Source organism: Globicephala melas, chromosome 1 (assembly GCF_963455315.2).
Source record: "Globicephala melas chromosome 1, mGloMel1.2, whole genome shotgun sequence".
Classification (NCBI taxonomy): domain Eukaryota; kingdom Metazoa; phylum Chordata; class Mammalia; order Artiodactyla; family Delphinidae; genus Globicephala; species Globicephala melas.
The window spans coordinates 175037294-175059110 of NC_083314.1; the positions used below are offsets into that span (position 1 = coordinate 175037294).

Consider the following 21817-nt stretch of genomic DNA (forward strand, 5'->3'; position numbering starts at 1 on the left):
ATCTGGCAACCCTACTCCCGAAGCTGTCATTTCCAGGGCTCTGTCCTATTGTGCCCTGGGTGTGTGAGAATCTAGATAGAGAGACATGGGGACACAGAGACAGCGACAAAGGGACATGAAAAGATATGGAGAGACAGAGCCTCATGGAGATAGACCCGGGTACGAAGGGCCCCCAGCATCCTCCCCCCAAACACAAGCTAGAGCGGAGCGCCTTGGGTGGTCCTCCTGGTACGAAGCCCACCCAGTTCCCAGACCCCAGCCTCTGGTTTGGGGTATCTCAGCCCAGCTCCCCTGCACCTCCCTGGCCTGAGGCTTGTATGAGGCACCAGGGGACCCCTGATGGAGATAGAAGTGCCCCTGCCCAGGAGGGACCCAAAGAAGCTGAGAGCTTGGTAGAGCCAGGACCAAGGTCAAGAGTCAGGTTCTAGCCTGGGCTGGGTGGCCCATGAGCCAGGCGACCTTGAACAGATCACCTAGCCTCCCCGGGCCCTGTTACCTCACCTGTAAAGTGGGATAATGACACCTACTGGGCCATCCTCACAGGCCATTGGGAGGCTCAGGCACGATAATAGATGGGCAAGTCTTTTGGAAAACCACCGGCCCAGGACTGGGGAAGGGGTCACTAGGGTAAATTAGGGCACAGGAAATGGGTGGATGGGAGCAGCTTGAAAGGGTGTACTGGGGTGTCTGGGGAAGGCTTCCCGGAGGAAGGCAGGTAAGCCGAGGACAAGGAAGAGACACATCTAAGGGGAAGGGGTTTCCACTGCAGAGCCTTAGGAGGTCAAGTGCAAACTCAGGCTGCAACGAGCTCATTTTCATTTCACCCCTATGTCATGGGAAGCCAGCGATGGTTCCTGATTAGGAGAGGCAACACAGTGGAACCATGACGAGGTGGCTAAGCCTGTGGACTCTGGGGGCAGGAAGCCTGGGTTCAAATCCCAGCCCCACCGCTCACTAGCTGTGTGACCTTGAGGAAGTGACCTGGCCTCCCTGTGCCTCAGTGTCTACATCTATAGAGTGGGGTGATGAGAAGACGAAAGGAGTGTGAGTAAACACTGGGGATGAGTAAAATTTGGAGGCACCTGAACCCATGCCCTCATTTCACTGCTGGGGAAACTGAGGCCCAGAAGAGGAGAGACTAGAAGACAGGGCCCTAGACTCCCAGTCTCGTACTCATGCTCCATCCTGCAGCCGCGTGTTAGGAAGATCAAAGGGGAGGTTTCTAGGCGGAGAGGCTGCGTCAGGTACAGGAGGATCTGGATTCCCCATTTTCTGGAGGACAGGGAAAGCGGCCAGAGGCTCACGAGGATGAAGTTCTTCCTCCAGCCAGGCCACCCCGAGTGCGGCATGCTGCTCTAGACAGCGTCCCCAGCCCAGTCCTAGAGGCACTTGTGGCTGGGGACCTCGTCCTCTCCCAATGAGTAGGACAGTCCAAGACCCTCCCCAGCCCTGAGCCCTTCTAGCCAGCCCAAGGGCCCAACTGATCCAGTAGTACAGCCAGCCTAGGAGCTGGTGCACAGTGGGGAAAACATGATGGGATGACCAACAGTTCTGGTTTGCCAGGGACTGAGGCATTTCCTGGGGTGCAGGACATTCCATGCTAAAACCTAGAAAGTCTTGGGCAAACTGAGACAGCTGGTCACCCTCACAGTGGTCAACTTCAGATCTAGCTGTTGAAAATGCAGATTCCAGAACCATAAGTTCTGCAGTCAGAGCTCAGGAACCTGCATTTTAAACCACACTGATGCCCAGTGAAGTCTGAGGACCATGGCTAAAGATGGACTGTCTCAGAAACAGTGCACCCTGGTCCCCCGGGAGTGTGGGAGTGACTCAATGCTAGCTCACGCCCTCCTGGGAATCAAGACAGGTCAGGTCTTCCTTTAGAGTCGTGCCACCCCTTCAATGGTGAGGATGATGGTGGCGACAAGGGTGATGAAGACGGCTCTCCTAGTCATAGGACGTCAGTACTATTTCCCCCACTTTACAGATAAGAAAACTGAGGCCCAGAGATGACAGGTGACTTGCTCAAAGTCACACAGCTGGTGAGTGACAGAGCCAGGACTCACAGCCAGTTCTGTCCCCACTCCCTTGCAAACTGAAACCCACTCTCTCCCTTCAAGGGCTCAGGGCCTCCACCTCTGGGAAAACAAAATCAGACATTTCAGAGCCACGAAATTGACAGCAAAGGTCTTTGTGGCTGAAAACAGGAAAGTTGACAAGCTGACCACCAAGGTCCCCAGCAAATTGGCCCATAGGAGCCGAGGAGACCAAGGCCCCAACAGCTCAGGCTCTGGGTACCAGCTGCCCCTCCCTCTTCAGTGAGGCTCCCAGATCCCCGGCTGCACTGGCCTCACCAACAGAACACAATTCAGGAAGTCACTGCCCCTCCTTAATTCCACGTCTTCCTGCCCCTGGAAAATGGCAGTCACACAAACACTTTTTACAAAGTTCAAGTAGTTAAGAGAGTTAAAGATGCGTCCACCTCCCAGAGCCCAGCTCTCTGCACAGGCAGGTTGGAGCTTTACAGCAAACAAAATCTGGTAGAGACAGAAGGGGAGGTGCCTTGTCAAACCAGGGAGGAGGCTCAGAGGCCTCCATGAGCAGAGCTTGAAATCCACTCTTCTACGCCAACCTCCTCAGAGTACCTATGGGGAAACTGAGGCCCAGGAAGGAGCAGAAAGTTACTCAAGATGACATAGCAAAGGGTGAAAGAGCTAGGGCCAAAACTCTGGGTTCCTGGCCCCCGGTGCCCCAAGCCTTTTCCTTCTATTAGACCACCTCTGCTGAGCAAGGGGTGAGCTGTCTGCCCTTCCAGCTAGGGCAGCGGTTCTCAACCCTGGCTGCACATCTGATGCGTGGCTCAGCACACCTGTGTATTACCCTTCCTTACCCTCCTCCCTAAGAATCCCTATTCAGGGGCTTCCCTGGTGGCGCAGTGGTTGAGAGTCCGCCTGCCGATGCAGGGGACACAGGTTCGTGCCCCGGTCCGGGAAGATCCCACATGCCGCGAAGCGGCTGGGCCCGTGAGCCATGGCCACTGAGCCTGCGCGTCCGGAACCTGTGCTCCGCAATGGGAGAGGCCACAACAGTGAGAGGCCCGCGTGCCGCAATAAAAAAAGAATCTGTATTCAGGAGAGCAAAACACCCTCACCAAGTCTGGGCCATCTCCAGCTCAGTGGAAGGAAGGAAGACAGGGTTTAATCCACTAGTGATCAGAGAGCCCCAATGGTCTTGCTCATCCTGCAAGGCTCTGGTTGGTGCCCTTTCTCCAGGAAGCCTGCCCTGACTGCTCAGCCTGTGTTAATTTCTCTTTTCCCATTTCCTCCTTCTCCCAGTATGGCTCAGAGTTTGTTCCCCAGCCATCTTGCGGATGGCAGGTTTGGGGACGCTTGAGGCTGTCTAGAGACCCAGGAAGGATACTTAAAATGATGATGATGGTGGTTATAATGGTAGCAGTTACCATAATCGAATGTTCACATGCCAGCCATCGCCTACGCGCACTACACGCACAATCTCATTCAATCGTCCCAATAGCCCTTTGAAGTGAAGGCCAAAGCGCTCGGGCTGCATCCTGGCTCTGCCTCTCCTCACTGGTTGTGTGACATGGGGCAAGTGACTTAGCCTGTCTGTGCCTCAGTTTCCTCATCTCTGCAATGAGGATGAAGACAGTACCCATCTCACAGAATGGCTGTGAGCCTCAGTTAATATATGTTAAGCCTTTAGGGCAGTGACTGGCATGGAGCAGCCTCTAAGTATCATTGCTGATATTATGATGACCTTCATTCTATAGACGAAGAAAGAGCGACTTGAGAGATTAAGTGACTTTCCCAAGGTCAGAGAGCTGCTAGATCGCAGAGCCAGGACTGAGCCACCAAGCCCAGTGCCCTTCCTCTTGTTGGCCCACAGTCTGAGCACCAAGGATTCCTAAATCACTGTATCTCTGAGCCGGAAGGGACTTTAGAATTAGTCCAGTCCCGTTCCCCTTGCAAGACAGGAATCCTTTCCACAGCACCCCTGCAAGGCGGTCCAGCCTCTGCTAGAACTGCAGGACAGGGTTCTCAGAGGGCAGGGACCACGCCTGCTTGCTCACCATTGTGTCCCCATGCCTGGCACGCAATAGACCCCCCCAAAATACTTGAAATACTTGATGAATGTGTGAAAGAACAAACTAGGAGCTCTCCCCCATCCCCAATGTGGTCTGGTTATTGGAGGCCCAAGGGTCCCCCGTGTGAGGGTGCCAGACGCTCCACCCCCCGCCCTGTGACTGTCCCACCCACAGCTCCTTTGCAAACCCCAAAGTGGCCCATCTATCCACAACACCCCAAGATACTGCTGCCTTTGCCTCTCGTGGCCCAAATCCTTCCTCCATCCTCTAGGAAGGTCTGCAGGGAAGGAACCAGCCCCCGGGCTTCCTGGGGCAGGTCAAACTAGAGACACGTCTGCCCCATGGGCGTGAGGAAGCCAGGGCATGAGGCAGCCGTGGGCACACAGCCCTGGAGGAGGTGGCGGTGCCAGCCGGCACAGGTACACCTCCTCCCTCATCACCCCTCTGTGGCTGCCACCTGCTGCAGGATCAGCTGAATCCCCTTCCCACTCCTCACTGCCCACCCACCCTCAACTGGGCTTTAGCTCCTCCTACTAGCTTGGAGGGCTTGCTCCAGACTTGGTTCCCTCCCATGACCAGCTCCTCACCCCCTGTCATCTAATGCCCTGGGACCAACCCCATCTCTGCTTCTAAGTTCACTCCAATTTTTAAAGTCTTAGTCTGAGACACTGGTTCTCAGCAGGGTGTGATTTTTCCTCCAGGGCACACTTGGCAACGTCTGGAGATGTTTTTGGTTGTCATAAGTCGGGGTGTGCTACCAGCATCTAGTGAGTAGAAGCCTCTCTACCCCCATTCAGTCTCCCACACTTAACACCCGCTAGCGGGGGTTCTTTAAGAAGCCTGGCTGAGAAAGACGAGGACCCCAGCTTCCATGATTGACAACTATGCCAAGGCCAAGGCTCAGGAGAGGGCAGCCAAGTCAGGCCTGAGCCTTGAGGAAGCCCCACACAGCTCGCAGGGAGAGCCCAAGAGGTCAGCACCGGGGGCCTGCAAACCCCCAGGCTTCTGGCTCTTACCCATAAATGTCCACGAGGGTCTCCACGCCAGCCACACACACGGCACTGGTGGGATGCTCCAGGGACACTCGCACGATCCTCTGCAGAGACATGCTAGCCTTGGGCTGGGCTTGGGCCACAAAACCCCTGGCATGTGGTTTAAAAGCCTTTGTTATAAAGCGGAAACTAACACACCATTGTAAAGCAATTATACTCCAATAAAAATGTTAATAAATAAATAAATAAATAAATAAAAGCCCTTGGCCTTTCCCTTCCAGCCCAAGATGCTAATTCATTGGCTCCAGTCCTGGAAGCCCAGCCCCTTCCCAGAGCCAAGAGCTCAGGATTGGCCGGAAGGAACCCAATATTTGCATATGAACCTGTTGCTCCCGCCCAGGCGCAGAGAGAGTTAATTTCTGACTTTAAGGGGAGCAAGTAAGTACCTCGCCAAGGCACCAGGACCCTGGGGGCGTGCAGAGGTGCAGGGTATGGATCAGGGGACCTTCCTTGCTTTCCACACTCAGCCTCTTCACCCCTTTTTCTGCATTTTCAGAGATCATTGCTTTAGTGGGGAGTTTCTCTATCCTGATGGAGGAACTGATGAAAATGCAGATTCCCAGGCCTGGCCTCCAATTTGATAAGCAGCCTGGTGTCTGGAGTCTTTTTTTTTTTTTTTTACAAGCACCCCTATAGCATTTTGAGGCACTTTGAGGGACACCAACTTTTTTCTTAAGAGCATGGATTTTGCAGGCAGGACTGGATTTCAGCCCTGCCTCAATTACATCCTGACTGGGTGACCAGGGGCAAGTCACTTAATTGCTCTGTGCCTCACTTTTGGCATCTGAAAAATGGTTGTTATGAGGGTTAAAGGGGAAAACGTGGGTAGAGCTCTAGTGTGGAGCTCAGTATTCTTTTATTATGGTTGTTGTTGTTATTGTTATTATTGTTAGATGCCTAAAGCCTCTGGAAGGAGTTAGTGATAAGGGTGGAAACCCTCTCTGGCCAGGAGCTTAGAATGTCAGAGTAGGAAGGCTCACTCATTAGGTGGGGAAACTGAGCCCAGAGGGGCATTCGGCCCCCTGAAACAGAAAGAGCGAGGGCTCTGGGGAGAGGAGTCTCAGGTTTGGACCCAGGTGCCACCAGGCACTGGCTGTGTGGCCTTGGGGGTTACGTCCCCTCTCTTGCAGCCTTGGTGTCCGCATCCGTAGAAAATGTGGCTATTCACCAGCCCTGGCAGAGATAATGGTGGGACACACCCTGTCCAGCAAGGCTCAGAAGGTGCTGAATAGAGGTTTCCTCCCTCCTCCCCGGTGATGCTGACAATCTGAGGCAGGGTGAGGACCAATATCTGCTCCCCGAGTCCCCGGCTAGTGCATTCACACCAATTCAAGGATCTCAGCAAGATTCTAAGACTGGCACCCCTATATCCCAGGTTCTGGTAACGATGTTCTTCTCAAGGAGAGCTGCTGGACTGCTGGGTCCAGGGACAGCTTCACTTTTTTGGCTGTAAAACGGCTTGGGGGCTGACTCAGCTCTGGGTAAGAGTCAGAGTTCAGGAGGAAGCCTCAGGCAGGCTCCATAGCCTGTTTGTGGGCACAGCTGGGGAACAGATACAGAAGCAGGGGCATTTCTCTGGGCACTGGCCCACTGTGATGGCGACAGGATAGCCTCCAGCTTAGAGCCCTGGATCTCCCTTTGGAAGTAGACTCATGCTTTCACTTCTCCCCAGTTACTACATGCCAGCTTTTAGAAAGAGATTGGTGGTTCATTCAGACTAAAGTGTCCATGACTGATGGGCAGCAACTTTTTGCCTCTTAGTCCACAACAAATCTAAAATAAAGTGAATGAGTGAGTGAGTGAGTGTCAGGGGAGCCATCTGAGGCAGCAGCAAGTGTGTAGGATGAGAGGGGTGATAATTTCGGGTCCCTGAAATCAGACCACTGAGGCTGCGTAGCTTAGTAGCTTTAGAGGCAGGAATTCAAGGGAATTATATTGGCCTGTGGCCCTGGGCACCAGTCCTGCTGGGGACTCTCCCACTCTGCCAATAGGGCCCAGCCTGCCTGCCCTCTGAGAGATGGAGGAGATAGACCAGGGAAGGGAGAGGGATGAAGAGATAGGACCAACCCTCCCCCATAGCCATCTCAGCAGGGCAGGCAGCCTCACGGCAATGGGCGTGTGCCAGCCATCCTGCTGCGTCCGCCTGCCTGCCTGGCACTGGCCCTGGGGGCTCTCCCAGCTGGGTAGGAGCTGCCCATGGCCAGTGGAAGTTGAGCCAGGGAGCTGGTAGCATTGTGGGTGGCACTGAGAGCACCTCTCCCCCCGCTTCCCTCCCCTCCTCCCCACGGCCCAACGAACAGAAGCTAAGGAGGCAGCCACTTGAAGAAACGCATGTTGACATTTTTATTAATCTGAAAGGAGGTGACCAGTCACCTGGAACATTCTCGGAGGGAACATCAGCAACCCCCCCCCAAACAGCCCAGCAGCAATTCCAGAGCTCCCTGTACTCAACGCCACTCCCCTCCCACCCGCAGCGCCTTCCCTGGGGAACCCCAGCTGCACATCCTTGGCCGCCGAAGAGATCCCTTCTCCTCTTGGCTCAGTCTAAGGGGCATCACGGTTATGAGCAGAAAGTGCACAGGCTAGACCAGGGGCTTGCAAACGGGGTTCCCCAGAACCTCCGGGAAGGGGAGGATCCTCGTACACCACCCCCGCCACCTTAAACCAGAGCAGTTCTGTTTTCACCAGTTTCACATGCTGGGTCTCCGTGGTAGCCTCTGATGGCTAAGTGTTCCACAGCTAAAAGAGTTTAAGGGCAGGTGGCTCAATCTAAATGTCACCGAGAGCCAGGGAGAAAACCCAGAAGGTAGAGGCCCAGAGGCTGTGGGAGAGGAAGGCCGGCCGGTTGCCTCCTGCCCACGCTTGTCTGGGGCAGGGGCCACCTCTCGCCCTGCACCGGCCAAGCCAGCTTGCCTGTGCACGTCCCGGTGACCTCACCTGGGCCCAGGCTATTAAATTCCCGTGGCAGCTCTGCCTTGCCTTCTGTGGGAGGGGACACAGGCCTGCCACGGGGCTTTACTCACAGGTGAAACCCAAGCTACCTGCAGGGTCTCTGAGTTGCTGAGAGAGACGGGGCGAGCCTTCCCTCCCACTGCCGGCAGAACGAAGGGGAATAATGAAAGACTATTAAAGGAAATTAAACCCCACCCTCAAAGATAACCTAATGACCCCCCACCCGCTTCTAACATCTAGGCCCCCTCTCCTTGCTGCATCTGGAACAGCCAGACCCCATCACATCCAGAGTCCAAAACTTAAAGCCTGGGAGGCCTAGGGCGCAGAGGCCAGGTCCCGGGTTTTATCCCCGTGCCTCAGCCTCCTCTGCCATCCTGGCCTCCTCGCCTCCTGCCCAGCCTTCCTCCATGCACCCTCCTCGGGCCTCACCTTGGCCTCTCAGCGTTTGTGAGCCGGAAGCAGCCAGCACGTGTAATTAAAGGCTTTCCAAACAGGTAACAGGCACCCTTCTGAGGAGGGAGTCAGGTATTAAAGGGGGGTTGTTGCTTTTTCTTTTTAAAACAGTAAAGCACTTATACTCTAATAAAGATGTTTAAAAAAAAAAAGAAACAGGCCATCAGATGCTGAGTTTTCCTGCTCTTATTCGCCTACATAAATATGGCTGAGGAGTGCTAGGAGATCACAGCCTGGGGGCCCCCTGGAGGAGAAGATAGCCAGAAAAGGAAAAAGGGGGCCCAAATCCCCCTTCCTGGTCTTACAAGAGCCACCGGTGGCCTAGACCCAGGGCTCTCACCCCACGCCCCAGGCCCTGTAGGCCACGCCAGAGGTGAGGATGTGCGGGGTCCATCCCTGTATCCTGGTACCCACGGTGACCAGCACACTTGCGGGCACACAGGGGGAAGCGTCCAAGGCTCCCCCAAGAGGATGGAGGCCAGGTGGAGGTTCCTTATCCTGGCGGAATTCCCTGGCAGGTGGGGAGAGAGGATGGCGTGTGGGGAGCAGGCTCAGGGCACCACGTGCCACCACTTGAAGGGAAACGGCTTCCGGCGCACGTTGGTGCCGCAGTGGATCTCTCCACACAGCTCGTGGTAGGACAAGTAGTCATCGATGAAGGTACAGCAGAGGCCCAGAGGCTCCAAAAGGGACCGCACCTTCTCCTCCAGGCAGCAGCAGCCGTTGATTATGGGCCCGTAGGGTTTGGGGATGCCCAGGTACTTGCCTAAGACCACCATGTTCACCTGTAGAAGAGACAAGGCAAGAAAGAGACCTGGTTAGCTGGGGATGCTCTACACCTGCGGCCCCTTCTGGGTTCTGGCTCTGGCGGACCCATCCCCAGGGCCTGTCCCATCTTTGCCAGCATCTCCGGGCCACTAAGGCTGGCACTCTCTCAAGAACTAAGGTCTATGGAAGCAGAAAAGGCATAGATCCGTAGTTGGAAGAGAGGATTAATAACAGGCAGGGCTGCCAGTAACATACATGGTAACTTCATATAAATAAAAGTCACCCCTTCCTCCAACACTTTCCTCCATCTATCAGAAAAGTAGATTATGATGACTTTGTTAGAACAAGATTTTACCGTTATCTGCCAAAAACTTGTACAGCAAATGTATCCATCTACAAGGTCCACGGTGTGAATGTCACAGGTGTGGTGCATTTATTTGTGCAGTACACACCAAGCTCAACCGTTCCTGGAAGCCCTGATAATTGTTACCGTTTATTGAGCATCTTCTACGTGCCAGATATCGCATCAGTAAACCTCACAGCCTCCCTCCGAGGCCATAGCTTGGACCGGTTAAGTAATATAATTAAGGCCACACAGCCAGAGAACAGGGAGACTGAAATTTGACTCAGGTCTGACTCATGCCAAAACTCGTGCTCTTTCTACTCTGCCAGGGTGTAGCACTGTGGCTGCCTGGGGTGCTAAGGAGTTGGGGCAAGGGGCTGGGAGTCCTTGGGGGCACCTGGGTTTATCTCCAATGACACTTCTGCTTCCCTGGCTGGGGGACCTAGCAGGGGGCCCTAACACCAGGGAAGGGAAGTCTGCCCAGTGCAGGGTATGGAGGCTTCTTAGAGGTAACTTCTGGCCCAGTGGATGGCCAGAGGAGCTGTCCTTGGTGTTCAGAGGGGACACTCTGACTCACTGGGTCATCTCAGTGTTGGGTGGGCTGCCCTTACACTCTCCACACCCCAGCCCCTCACCCTCAAGTCTGCCCTGCAGGGCCGTCCACGGCTGGGACCAACATGGAGCTGGAGGGTCCTGTGGGGGTCAGTCACATGGCCTTGGCCCTGACCTGCTTGGTTGCCCACTAATGGGCCAGAACATGGTGGGAGTGGGGGCACACAGAGGGACAAAGGGCAGGGAGAGGAACAGAGAGCGGTATTCAGGACCATTGCCGGCCTGGCTTTGCCTCCTCCTAGACGAGGACTCAGGAGACTGGAGGTCGGTCCATTTGCTCGCTGGAGACCTCAGGCAAGTCAACCACTCTCCTCCGAGGGCCTCTTTCCCCTTCTGACAAATGAGGGTTAACTGAGTGTTCCCTAAGGGCTCTCCAGTGAGAACATGCTGGGATCCTCTAGCTGGGCCTGGTCGGAAGCTGGGAGATTCCCACGGAGGGCAGTGTGCTGGGGAGGGGCTCCCAGTAGGGGAGGGCAAGGCCACAGCCCAGGGCTGACCACGGTCATGGGCCTTCCCCCACGCTCAGTCAGAACCAGAGGCAGGTCACCCCTTAGAGCTTCACTGTCTGATACGGTAGCCATCCACCACATGTGGCTGCTGACGTTAAAATGAAAGTAAAACTTCCGTTCCTCAGTCACACTGGCCACATTTGAAGCCACGTGTGGCGGCAGCCGCGTCCTATTGCACAGATGTAGAACATTTCCATCACCCGGGAAAGTTCTGACAGCACTACCCAGAGCAGTGGTTCCCAACCAGGGCGATCTTGCCTCCAGGGCATTTTGCAACCATCCTACGATGCACAGGACAACCCCCAGAGCAAAAGACTCTTTAGCCCCAAATATCAGTAGAACCAAGGTTGTGAAGCCCTGCCTGCGAGGTCTCTGCAGGGGCCTCACAGCGAGAGGTCAGGAGTGAATGCGACCCTGGCGGGGAAGCCAGACCCTACACACTGGCCTCCAATCAGGACCCCAGGATTCACTGGCTGGTCCAATGACAGGGATTCTAGTAAAGGCCCCAGGCTGAAGAGGGAGGGTCTCCCATCCTAGGGAACCACCCCTCCCTGCTGCCAATGCCCCGACATCCTTTCCCAAGGGGTTACTGGGCGCTATGGGCAGGGCTGTGCCAATAGCATCGCTCAGACCCCTCCCAGGGGCCGCATTGGTGAGATCACACCTGCTCATCTGCTTGTCAGGTGCCTGAGTTAATGACAGCCAGGGTGGCAGCTGCCACCTGCCACCCCTGCCCAACTCAGGATCCCTCTGGGGAGCAGACAGTGGGGTGCCAGCCCGGGGAGCAGAACAGGCAGCTGAGACCCAGAAGCGAAAGCTTGAAACATTGGAACCAAACCACGCTTCCGTTTTCCATTTTGAGGGGGGGAAAGGCCTTAGTTGTGGGGCTGCCCTGTGCACTGTAGGATGTTTAACAGCATCCGTGGCCTCCACCCACTAGATGCCAGTAGCACCCTCCTCGTGTGGCAATCAAAGTACCCGGGGCGGGGGTGGGGGAAGGAGAAATCACCCTGGTTGGGAACTACCGATGGAGATTTTCTATATCTGCCCCCAAAAGCAAACACTGGCGAGGCCCGCAGGGCCCGTCCCAGCCTCCTTGCCAGTCTGCCCCTGGATAGGGATGGTTTCTCCTCTGGACCCCCAACTGACCGCCCAGCAGGACCCCGCCAGGCACCAAGGATGGAAATGACCCGTCCTCCCTCCATGCTCTCACCATGTTGGGGAAGAAGGCTTCTGCTTGGGAGTCCTTCAGGTAAAAGAGCTGGGGGATGTCCACGATGTCCCGCTCAGTCAGGCCCAGTTCCTGCTTCAGCACCTCCCGGTTCCAGTCAATGCATCTCTGAGGGTGGGAGGAGGGGCACAGGTACCCAGGGAGCCAGGAAGTATCCAACGTTTCTGAGCACCTGCTACGTGTCGGGCCCTGTGCACCCTTTAGCTTGTTTGATCCTCATAACAGCTTTGTGCCATTGCTACCGCAGATGGGGAAACTGAGGCTCAAGTGACCTGCCCAAGGGCACAGAGCTAGGAAGTAGTGGACCTGGGGTTTGGATCCAGGCAGCTTCTTGTTGCAAAAGTGCTTGCCGTCACCACACACTGTCCCAACCGGAGCCGGGCTTATGCTTCTGCCCAGCTCAGCTGTTTAGGAGAAAAGCGTCGGGCACCACTGGGGAGAAGCATGGGGCCTCCTCCCGTCTACTGAGTAGGACTCCATGCCAGGCCTACACCAGGCACGTGGCAGGCATTAGCTCTGCCCCTTCCTGGGACCTCCTTCCACCCCATCTCCTCACCAGGTCACACTGATTCTCACGCACCCCAGCCCTCGCCCCTACAGGGTCCCATTTCCCCACCACATCTCTCCCATCTCCCCAGACTTCTTGGGGAACTCAATTCTACTTCCGCTGAAACCCATCATTTCCCCAGAATGGGGGCAAGATGTCCCCCACTGGACTGGCACGGCTGTGTCTCTTCCATCAGACTGTGGGTTTCCCAAGAGCAGGGGCCCTACCCAACCCACAGGTCTCAGCAGCCCCCAGGAGAGTCAGAGGCCCAGGGCTGAACCCCTCACCCCACCCCGGCAGTTCCTGGGGCTGCTTCACCCTCCACCCCCCTCACCTGTGCATACAGGTTGTCACTCCTGAGAATTCTGTCTTCCAGTATCTCATTAATGCTTCTCTTCACCTGGTAATTTAACCCTGCAAGAGAAAGAAGACTGCAGCCGGCTCAGGGAATACTGCCTGGGGCCACCTCAAGCCTGGGCTTGAAAATCCGGGCCAGGATTTTTCTCCCACCTCAGCGCCAGGGTCTGAAGCAAGGACTGAGAAAGCCAGAGACTGGAAACCCTGATGGGACCAAGCTCTGGCTGCAAGTAAATCCTGGTGATGGATTATAAACTCCTTGGGAAGGGACGCCTGAGCTCAGAGCCTAATAATAACAGAAGAGCTACCGTTATTGACACCCCCTATGCTCTGGGCCTCCTGTTATATTTATTATTGATCTCTAAAACAATGCTAGGTCAGGTTAGTTACCACCCTGCATTCAGAGAAGAGGAAATGGAGGCACTGAGAGGTTCAGAACACATCTTTGATCTCATAGCCGGCAAGTGGCAAGACCAGGATCTGAATCCAGGTCTATCTTTGCTGAAGGCTATGCGACATCCCTTCCAATGCTCCATTCTGCAGGTGAGAACACTGCGATCCCCGGTGGGGAAGGGGGAGGTGCTCAAGGGGGCCAACCAGGCCCTTGGAGGGTCTGTCGATTCCCCAAGGAAGGTCCACAGAGGGGCCCCGACCACCCTCCTGGCTTCTCACCCCTCCCTCTCTTGAGCCCCTGGCCCTGCTGCTTCCTGCTTCTTAGCCCTGGGCAAGCCGCTTCCCCTCTCTGAGCCTCAGTTTTCTCCTCCATGAAAAGGGATAAGGAGAAGGGGGTGAACGATCTGATTGGGCAAGAGCATGAAAGTGTATGTACGGACAGGCACGTGGGAAGGCTCATGGCTTCCTGTTCCTTTCTTCCCCTGGGGTGTGGCCAGGAACAACCCAGTGTATGGAGGAGGCCACCCAGGCTTCCATCCCTGGCCCAAGAAAGGGAGAGCCCTCATCCTTTGCTCCCATATGAAGGTGTTGGGAAAATCAGTGATGGACTCTGAGCTGAGAGCTGGCAGACAAATGGCCTGTAAGCAGAGCACAGCCACGTCAGGCATCAATGGTGCCCAGGGCTGGCAACGAGAGGGCACGGTCTGGCAGGGTGATGGGCTCACTGGCACTCACCGTCAAACTGGGCCGCCTCCCCGTAGCCCTCCTCCTTCTTCTCTTGGAACAGGTTGAGGCAAGCGATGGGGCTGGCCAGGAGCAGCCGGAAGCCCTGGCACAGAGGATGGGAGAGCAGCTCAGTGGACAGGTTCTCCCCTCATGCAGGAAACCCCGAACTCAGGAGGGGCCTGAGTTCAGAGGCCAGACTGCACATGGCAACCCCCCTCAATCCCTCCCACCAGCCACAAAGGACTGTCTGCACCTCCCCGAATCCTCCAAGCCGGTTCACACCTGCAGGTCTTTGTCCATAACCTTCTCTTTTCCTGGAAGCCCTTCCCCACTTTGTACACCAGGGAACTCAACCACTGGTCACTAGGAGGCCTCCCCTCCCAGGCTGCCTGCTCCCTGCGGGCTGTACCCTCCCTGATCGCCTCTGCAAGGTGCTGAGTGGTTAACGTTGCTGGTCCAGAGCCCACCGTCTTGGTCTGAATTTTACCCTACTAGTTAATTGCCCTTCTGAGCCTCGTTTTCCTTATTTATAAAATGGGGGAAATGATAATAGTACCCACCTCATGGGGTTGCTAGAGGATTAAATGCATTAAAACACATACATCTCACAGGTGCTCAGTAAATGTTTCCAATTATTACCAGTGTCAGTCCTGGGTCTTGACTGAGAGGTCTGGATCAGAACAAACACCCAGTAAGTGTGAGAATGAGTGTATGAGAAGTGAGCGAACGAGTTCCCTCCTGGGCTCTGACCTCCTCCAGGAAGCCCCCCCGATTAACACCACCTGGCCCAGAGGGTACCCTGACTCCAAGCTCTCTATGGACCGAGGTGGTGAGCTAGTTTCAGGTGCCTTTGCCCTATCCTGACCCATCAGGATAGGGAGGGGCAGAGGTAGCTCAGGCAGGAGGAGAGGGGATGTACCTTTTGGTCGGAGGTGGGCACGAAGCTCAGGAACTCGTCCACGTGGCCCACCCAGAGCCAGTCAGAGTAGAGCTCCACGGGCGCCTGCACCTGCTGGGCCTTCAGGAAGTCGCGCACCACCTTGGCCATTCGCCGCCCGCCAGACCTGGCCAGGGAGGGAAAGAGCAGGGTCACCTCGTGCGTGTTGTGTGCTGGTTCCCTGCAGGCACTTCCTGAGCCCCTCCCTGCCCTGTCAACCCTCTGAATAGGTCTTCTTTGGTCCCTGCTTCCTGGCCCCAGCGCCCAGGTGCTCCCAGGAACTCGCTGTCCATCCTGAGTATCGCCCAAGAGAGTCTGTCCCTCCCTCACCTTAAAGCATCCTCCCCAAGGCCAGAAAGGTCCTGCCACCCCTTCTTGCAGAAGAGAGTCAAATGAGAGCCCTCCATCCGCCAGAGGGAACTGAAGACCCTCATCTCAATTCCTGGGACTCAGAGAGGTTGACTCTTTACCCAAGGCACCAAACTTTTTGTTCAAAACATGACTGGGAGCTGGCAAGCCACCCCACATCCTGCTTAGCCCAGTGTTACCCAAAGTGTGGGAATTGTTGCCCACTCCCCATGTCCCTCACTTTCTTCAGGTTTAACTCAAATGTCACCTCTTTCTCTATGTGGACTTTGGAAATAACAACCACCCCTCAACTCCTTTCCCAGCTTTATTCTTCTTTACAGCATTTGGTACTATCTGGCATACTTGATATCTTGTTTATTGCCTGGCAGCCCACTAGAATGTAAGCTCCAGGAGGGCTGGGATTTTTCTCTAGGTTCACTGCTGTATCCCCAGCACCTCTTATAGAAGAGCTGCTCAAAAATATTTGTGAATGATATTAAGGCTTTTGAACAGCTGTGTAAGAGTCCACAGTCTATATAACAACAAAACTAGAAGGGAGACCCAACAAGCAGTGACACAAGGCAACACTGATTTGATTCAGGGGGTGGGAATGTGGAAAATATTTTTCTTGTATTTCTGTTTATTTTAATATAATATTTTAATATTTAATATTTTAGTTTCTGTTATTTTAAGTCCCTCCTTGGGACTCTGCAGCCCTCTGCCTGGAGGCAGGGGAATGGACCAGATGACTCCAGCCTTGAGAAGCATCAGACCTGGTCTCTGAGTCACATCAAAGCTGCCACCAGGAGGCAGAATTGTTCCAAGATCGTTTTGAATGTGGGGAGCAGAGCTTGGAGAACCCAAGATAGTAGAGAACAGAGGGGGCATTTGCTGAGCACCTGCTGTGTGCCTGCCTGAGGCTCCTCACACTGGGTGTCTTATTTAATCCCCATGATAACCCTATTATGTACGTAAAAATGACAGGTCCATGTCATGATCTGAACTCTGCTGGACCAAGCTCTCTGACCTCATCCCCCCACACCCCCTTGTTCCCTCTGCTCCAGACCCACTGGCCTCCTTGCTGTTCCTCTAATGTCTCCAGCACACTCCTGCCTCAGAGCCTTTGCACTAGTTGTTTTCCACGCCCTTGCACATCTTCCTCCCAGTTAGCCACATCTTTAACTGTCTCATCTCCTTCAGGGAAATGTCAGCCTCTCACCAACGCTTCTTTTACCTAACATACTAGATGATTTACTTATTTATTATGTTTGCTTATTGTCTGTTTCTCTCTGCTAGGATATATGTAGGTTGTTTTGTTCACTGCTAAGGTCAGAAGCCAAGACAGGAACACAGGACAGCAGCCTGGATGTTAAATTTTAATTTGGGGTCCAAGGAGGAGATCTGAATTCTGTCTATTCCCCTAACTTGCTGTGTGGTCCTAGGCAGTAGCTGCCCCTCCCTGAGCCTCAGGGTTCCATCTGTCTACCAAGAGCTTTGTTCCTGGTTTTCAACACAATAGCCAATGGAGTGAGGCCCAGCTCTGCTAGAGACCCCCCACACGTTCCCATCCGGGGTCCTTGCTCTGAGCCTGGGATTTTCCAGAACATTTCTTTTATCCCCAGCACAGGACCCCGAACCTGGCATATAGGAAGTCTCAATAAATAGTTATTGAATTGATAAATGAATGCATGAATTAGTGCATTCACTTCATTTATCTAAGCCTCAACTTCCTCATCTGTAAAATGGGGATAATAGTCATCTCAACCTCATAGGGCTGTTGTAAGAATTAATGGAGGTAACCTGGGTAAAGCGCCATGTTCATGGCATGTAGGTGATCAATAACTTTTATCCATTGAGTTCCAACATCCACTGCCAGGAGTCCAGCTAAATAATACCCAAGCATTCGGAAGTTGGTTAATGTGAATCCTTTATCCCTAGTAACGGCTATTATATAGCTAGGACAGGGATTTTTTTATAAGCCCATTTCACTGAGGAGGACACTGAGGGATGACGTATAAAATAATTTGCCCATTTAATAATGTATCTTTGTCACCTGATGTATCCCTAGTACCTTCATCAGTGCCTGGCACATGGTAGGCATGCAATAAATATTTCTAAATGAATTAATCAAACACCTACTATGTTCCAGGCCCTGTGGTAGGCACTAGTTAGATGATGTACCTCAAATCACGTGGCCAATAAGTGGCAGAGGCAGGACTCGAACCCAAATCCGTTAGATAACAAAGTCTGTGCTCATTCCTCCCAGATCCCTCCTGGAAGCACAGAATGACTGCCCAGCGGTCCCAAGGCCCTTCTGCCCCCAGAGCTGTGGGCAGGATCCAGCCCCAGAGTAGTTCTGCACATGAGTCAGCAGCAAGGTGAGTGCACGCCTCTTGTCCTGGCCAACCTCAGCCCCGGGTACCCAGCCTGGGCACCCGGCTTCATGCCTGGGGTTGGTGCCAGGAAGCCTCACCTCACCTGATCCAGAGCCATGAGGCCACCAAGGTCACCACATGAGCCTGGGTAAACTTCCCAGGACTGCCTGGCTGCTCTGGGCCCAAGACCAGATAGCCAGGGCTTGGGGACGCAAGCTGGGGCACGCCTGGGCTCCATGCCAACCCCACACAAACCGGAAGGCAAACTCCAGGGCCTGGGGTGGGCTTAATCTTTAGGCAGGAAGCAGGGGATCGCACTAGCATCCCTGTGCTACACACCCCATTCTTCGACTGCCCACAGGCTGGGTGGGGACCCACCAGGGAGATTTAGCAGATGCTGTCATCTGTCTGAGCCCTAAATCCTAAATACCTTGTTTCCTCCTAGATGACAGCTGTCCAGGTAGGACCTGTCAAGTTACCTCTGTCACCCTGGTATCCTGACCTGCAGCCTTGTGGTGACGGCTGCACCCTTTCTAGCTGTTGCCAGGACAACAGCTATTTCGATGTCCTCACTGGAGAGGTCAACGGATCCAACTCCTACTTCTGCCCTGGATGACACGTGACCTCCCTGCTCTTCTGATGTTTCAAAAGAAGTCAGAAATCTGGCTTTTTATATGAAGGCTCCTGATACATGTATATTTAATGTTGGTGACGAATTATGCTCATAAAATACTAGGCAGGGCAAAAGACCGTGGGCCAATAGTTTGTTTTTTCCTAAGATTCTGTGATCTTTCCTGTGACCTGTGATCCTAGGACTCTATTCCAGGATTCCGTGCAGGAACTTAAGACCACTTTTCAGACTGGAGAATTGTGTTTGCGGTGGAGGCAGGGGGTGTTGGAGAGTGGCTGCTGCCTTGGGGCCCCCGGGCCCTCCCGTGACCTCCACCACCCTCCTGCCCTGGTTTCTCACTTGGGGAAGCTGCTACCAATGAGGATTCGGCCCAGCGGGTACTCCTTGCCCCCCACTGTGACTGGAGGGCTGATGTCCAGGTTGCCGAAGGAGTCAAGGTCAGAAACACCAGCGAACTGCGTTTCCCGGATGACATATCCAAAGTCGGGACCCTAGGGGAAAACCATCGAGAGCTCTAACCATCAGTTAGAAAAGGAAGAGACAGCTCTTGGGGCAGGGGAGCGAGGGGTGCTCCTGGGGGAATCCCACTCCCTGAAAAACAACCACTATTCACTTTTCACACATCCTCCCGGTGCCCTGAGCCTTGTGCTGTTAAAGCCGAAGCCAATAACAGAACAATAACTAGAAAATCCCTGACTGTTTGGAAAGGAGGCAACATGCTTCTAAAGAACCCACGGGTCAAAGAAGAAATCAAAGGGGAGGTTACACAGTATTTTGAAGTGAAAGGTAGAAACCACACAGCACGTTAAAACTTGAGGGGATGCCGGTAAGGCTGCACTTCTAGGGAATTGCCGCAGCTCTAAACACATATATTAAGAAGAGAAAGGGTTGAAAAATCTTAGCTTCCGTTTCCAGCTAGGAAAAGAACAGCAAATTAAACCTAAAGAAAGTAGAAGGAAGGAAATGATAAAGACAGAGCAGAGAACAGTGGAAAAGGCGCTGGCCAGGTCAAGCCCAGGGCTTGGGGTCAGGCCCTTTGTTGATGCAGACTCACCCCACAGAGCTCACTGTCACCTCCCCAGGGACTCTTCCCTGATCCCTCCAGGCTGGGGTAAATGTCCCTGCTCTGTGTGCCCATGAGTTCCTGGACCTTCCCCATCATATCCCCCACCAGACCCTGGCATTGTCCTGGAGGTGGGGGACAGGGGCCAGTAAACAGGCAGAGACGTGAGTTCTGGGACCCGGACCCACCTCAAAAGGCAGGTTAGCCTAGCGGTAAAGTTCAGGGGCCGTGGAGGCAGCCCCTCTGGTTTTGGTGCCACTGCTAACTAGCTGTGTGGCCTTGGGTAAGTTGCTTAACCTCTCTGAGCCTCAGTAAAGAGGGAATAATAATATCCACAGGAGTATGGATATCCATACTTATCCATAGGAATCCACGTGGATTAAATGAGCAACTGTGTAAAGCTAGGAGGGAGGGCCTGGAACTCAGGACATGGCTGCTGGAGTGGCTCCTGTCGCCCTCCTGTGTGTAGAAGCAGCATTGTGCCTGGCACACAGTAGGCGTTCAGAAAACATTCGTTACCTGAAGAGAGGACCTGGCTCACAAAAGCAAGAGCCATGAGGGCTCACTAAGGGTGTGTCGCCCTCAAAAGGCAGTTTGGTTTCCCCAGAGCTGACTCCTTTGTTCACTCCCCCTTGGGGGAAAGGAAGGACCCCAAGGAGGACTTTGCTGGCCTGTTCCTCCCAGAACAGGGGTGATTTGCATGAGATTTGCATTTCATTTACATATCCCTCCCAAACCTCCCACTAACTCCCCATTTGCCAGAACCCACCACCTGTGTCCTTTTGTAGCCCCTGAAGGACTAGGACCAGGCAAGAATGACTGGAGAATCCTATAGGAGGAGCCACCCACGGTTTCCCCACTCTGCCCTTGGCCGCATACCAGGATCCTCTTATAAGGGAAGTACTTCAGGCCTCTGTCTCGGGGGGAGTCAAAGACCACCGGGAAGGATTTGTGAGGCGCCTCGATGTAGCCAAACTCCATCTCGTCCTGGGAGGGGAGAGAAAAAGACCACAGGGACTGCCTCAGTATAATTAAGAATGGGTTAATCCCCCCAGGCCCGGGGCGGGGCGGGGCAGGACAGTGGATCTTCCCCAAGACCTGGCGTGTGCAGGGGCCAGGGAACAGAGGTGGAGTGAGGGCTCTCAGGACCGCAGCCAGAGGAGGACTCTGCCTGGGACCAGAGCACTTGGAGGGAAGCGGGAGACACTGGGGCGACGCAGGCAGTGGCAGGGAGGGGGGGGCGTTCCCCCAGACTGCATGCCCCCCACCCTAAGTCCTGGTACCCAGGCCGGCCTGGCTTCTCTAGGGAAACAGAGGCCAGTAGGAGCCTGCGCAGGCCAGCTTTCCCAAAGCCAGTGTAAAGGACGGGGTTCAGGCCTCCCGGGCTGCCCTCCTCTCCCGGGATCGCTCCCGCACCCACCTGGATCCAGCGGTCATTCCGATTCTCAGTCCAAGGGCAGATGATCAGCTTGCAGTTGGCTTTCAACGCCAGGTCAGATATGTCTTTCAGAAACTTCTCATTTGAGCCATGGGAGTCTAAGACACTGCAAAACACAGGGAGAGGGGAGCGAAATAATGACTGCTGACTGTGGCCTTGGCCTCAGGGCCGGGGGGCAGGGGATAGATGGGGTGGCCTTGGTGCGGTCTGTGCTAGGCCCCGTGTGGACCCTGGGCACAGGGGTTCAAACCCAGTCTCTGCACTAGAGAGATTCATGGGCTAATGACAGAGACAGATAATGTCCCCAGATCACATCAGGTGACAGGTGCAAGGGGAGGGACAGCCCCGGGGCTGTGGAGCCCGAAAGCAGGGCACCATAAGTCCTGGAGAAGGTGACTGGGGACTGAATCTCACTGGTTAAGGTGGTAATGAGGGGCAGGTAGCCCCGTCTCCTCCTGTTTCTCACAACTGGCCTAAACAAAGGAGTCAGGGTGGTGTTAGTGAGCAAACAGAAAGAAAGAGTGCCCTTCCGAACACCTGGGCCCAGCTCAGCAGAGCGAACCTGTTTGGCCACACCCTTCCTGGCCTTTTGACTTATGTTCCAAGTCATCTATGGCCCTTTCCAGTGGTCCGACCTCTGATGCAGAGGCCCGGAGTAGCCTTGCCAATCCAGGCTCACCTGCCCATCAAGGGGCCTGACAAGGATTCTGAGAGATGGCAGAAGGACCAGGGACCCGGGTTGGGCCAGGGCTCACAGAGGAGCTTGGAGTTTGGGTCCCGAGTTCTCTGCAGGCCCAGGAGTACACTCACATCTGAGCAAGGCTGGGTCTCCTGCAGCTGCCAGCAGTCTGAACGGGGCCTGACCCCACTGCCTGGAATAAATCCTAGATGTTCTGGGGCTGCTACCTGCAGGACACGGTAGGGCAGGTGTGCTGGACTTGAGTCATTGACCTCAGCCAGGACCTTAGCTGCTCAGA

The 21817-nt window shown here is 54.5% G+C and overlaps 2 protein-coding genes across 2 annotated transcripts in view; both read right to left on the bottom strand.

Moving 5' to 3' along the window:
- LOC115863736 (protein-arginine deiminase type-3) overlaps positions 1-5213 on the bottom strand; it is a 62935-nt gene extending 57722 nt beyond the window's left edge. The window contains 1 exon segment of the mRNA XM_030876917.2: positions 5122-5213. Coding sequence (XP_030732777.2) covers positions 5122-5213 — 92 coding nt within the window.
- A 3900-nt stretch (positions 5214-9113) lies between these two features.
- PADI1 (peptidyl arginine deiminase 1) overlaps positions 9114-21817 on the bottom strand; it is a 32097-nt gene continuing 19393 nt past the window's right edge. Inside the window, exons 9-16 of the mRNA XM_030876950.2 lie at positions 20823-20946; positions 20282-20389; positions 18679-18830; positions 14968-15112; positions 14058-14151; positions 12907-12986; positions 12008-12133; positions 9114-9347 (exon numbers count right to left, since the gene is read on the bottom strand). Of these exons, the coding sequence (XP_030732810.1) occupies positions 9114-9347; positions 12008-12133; positions 12907-12986; positions 14058-14151; positions 14968-15112; positions 18679-18830; positions 20282-20389; positions 20823-20946 (1063 nt within the window). The remainder of the gene's footprint in view (positions 9348-12007; positions 12134-12906; positions 12987-14057; positions 14152-14967; positions 15113-18678; positions 18831-20281; positions 20390-20822; positions 20947-21817) is intronic.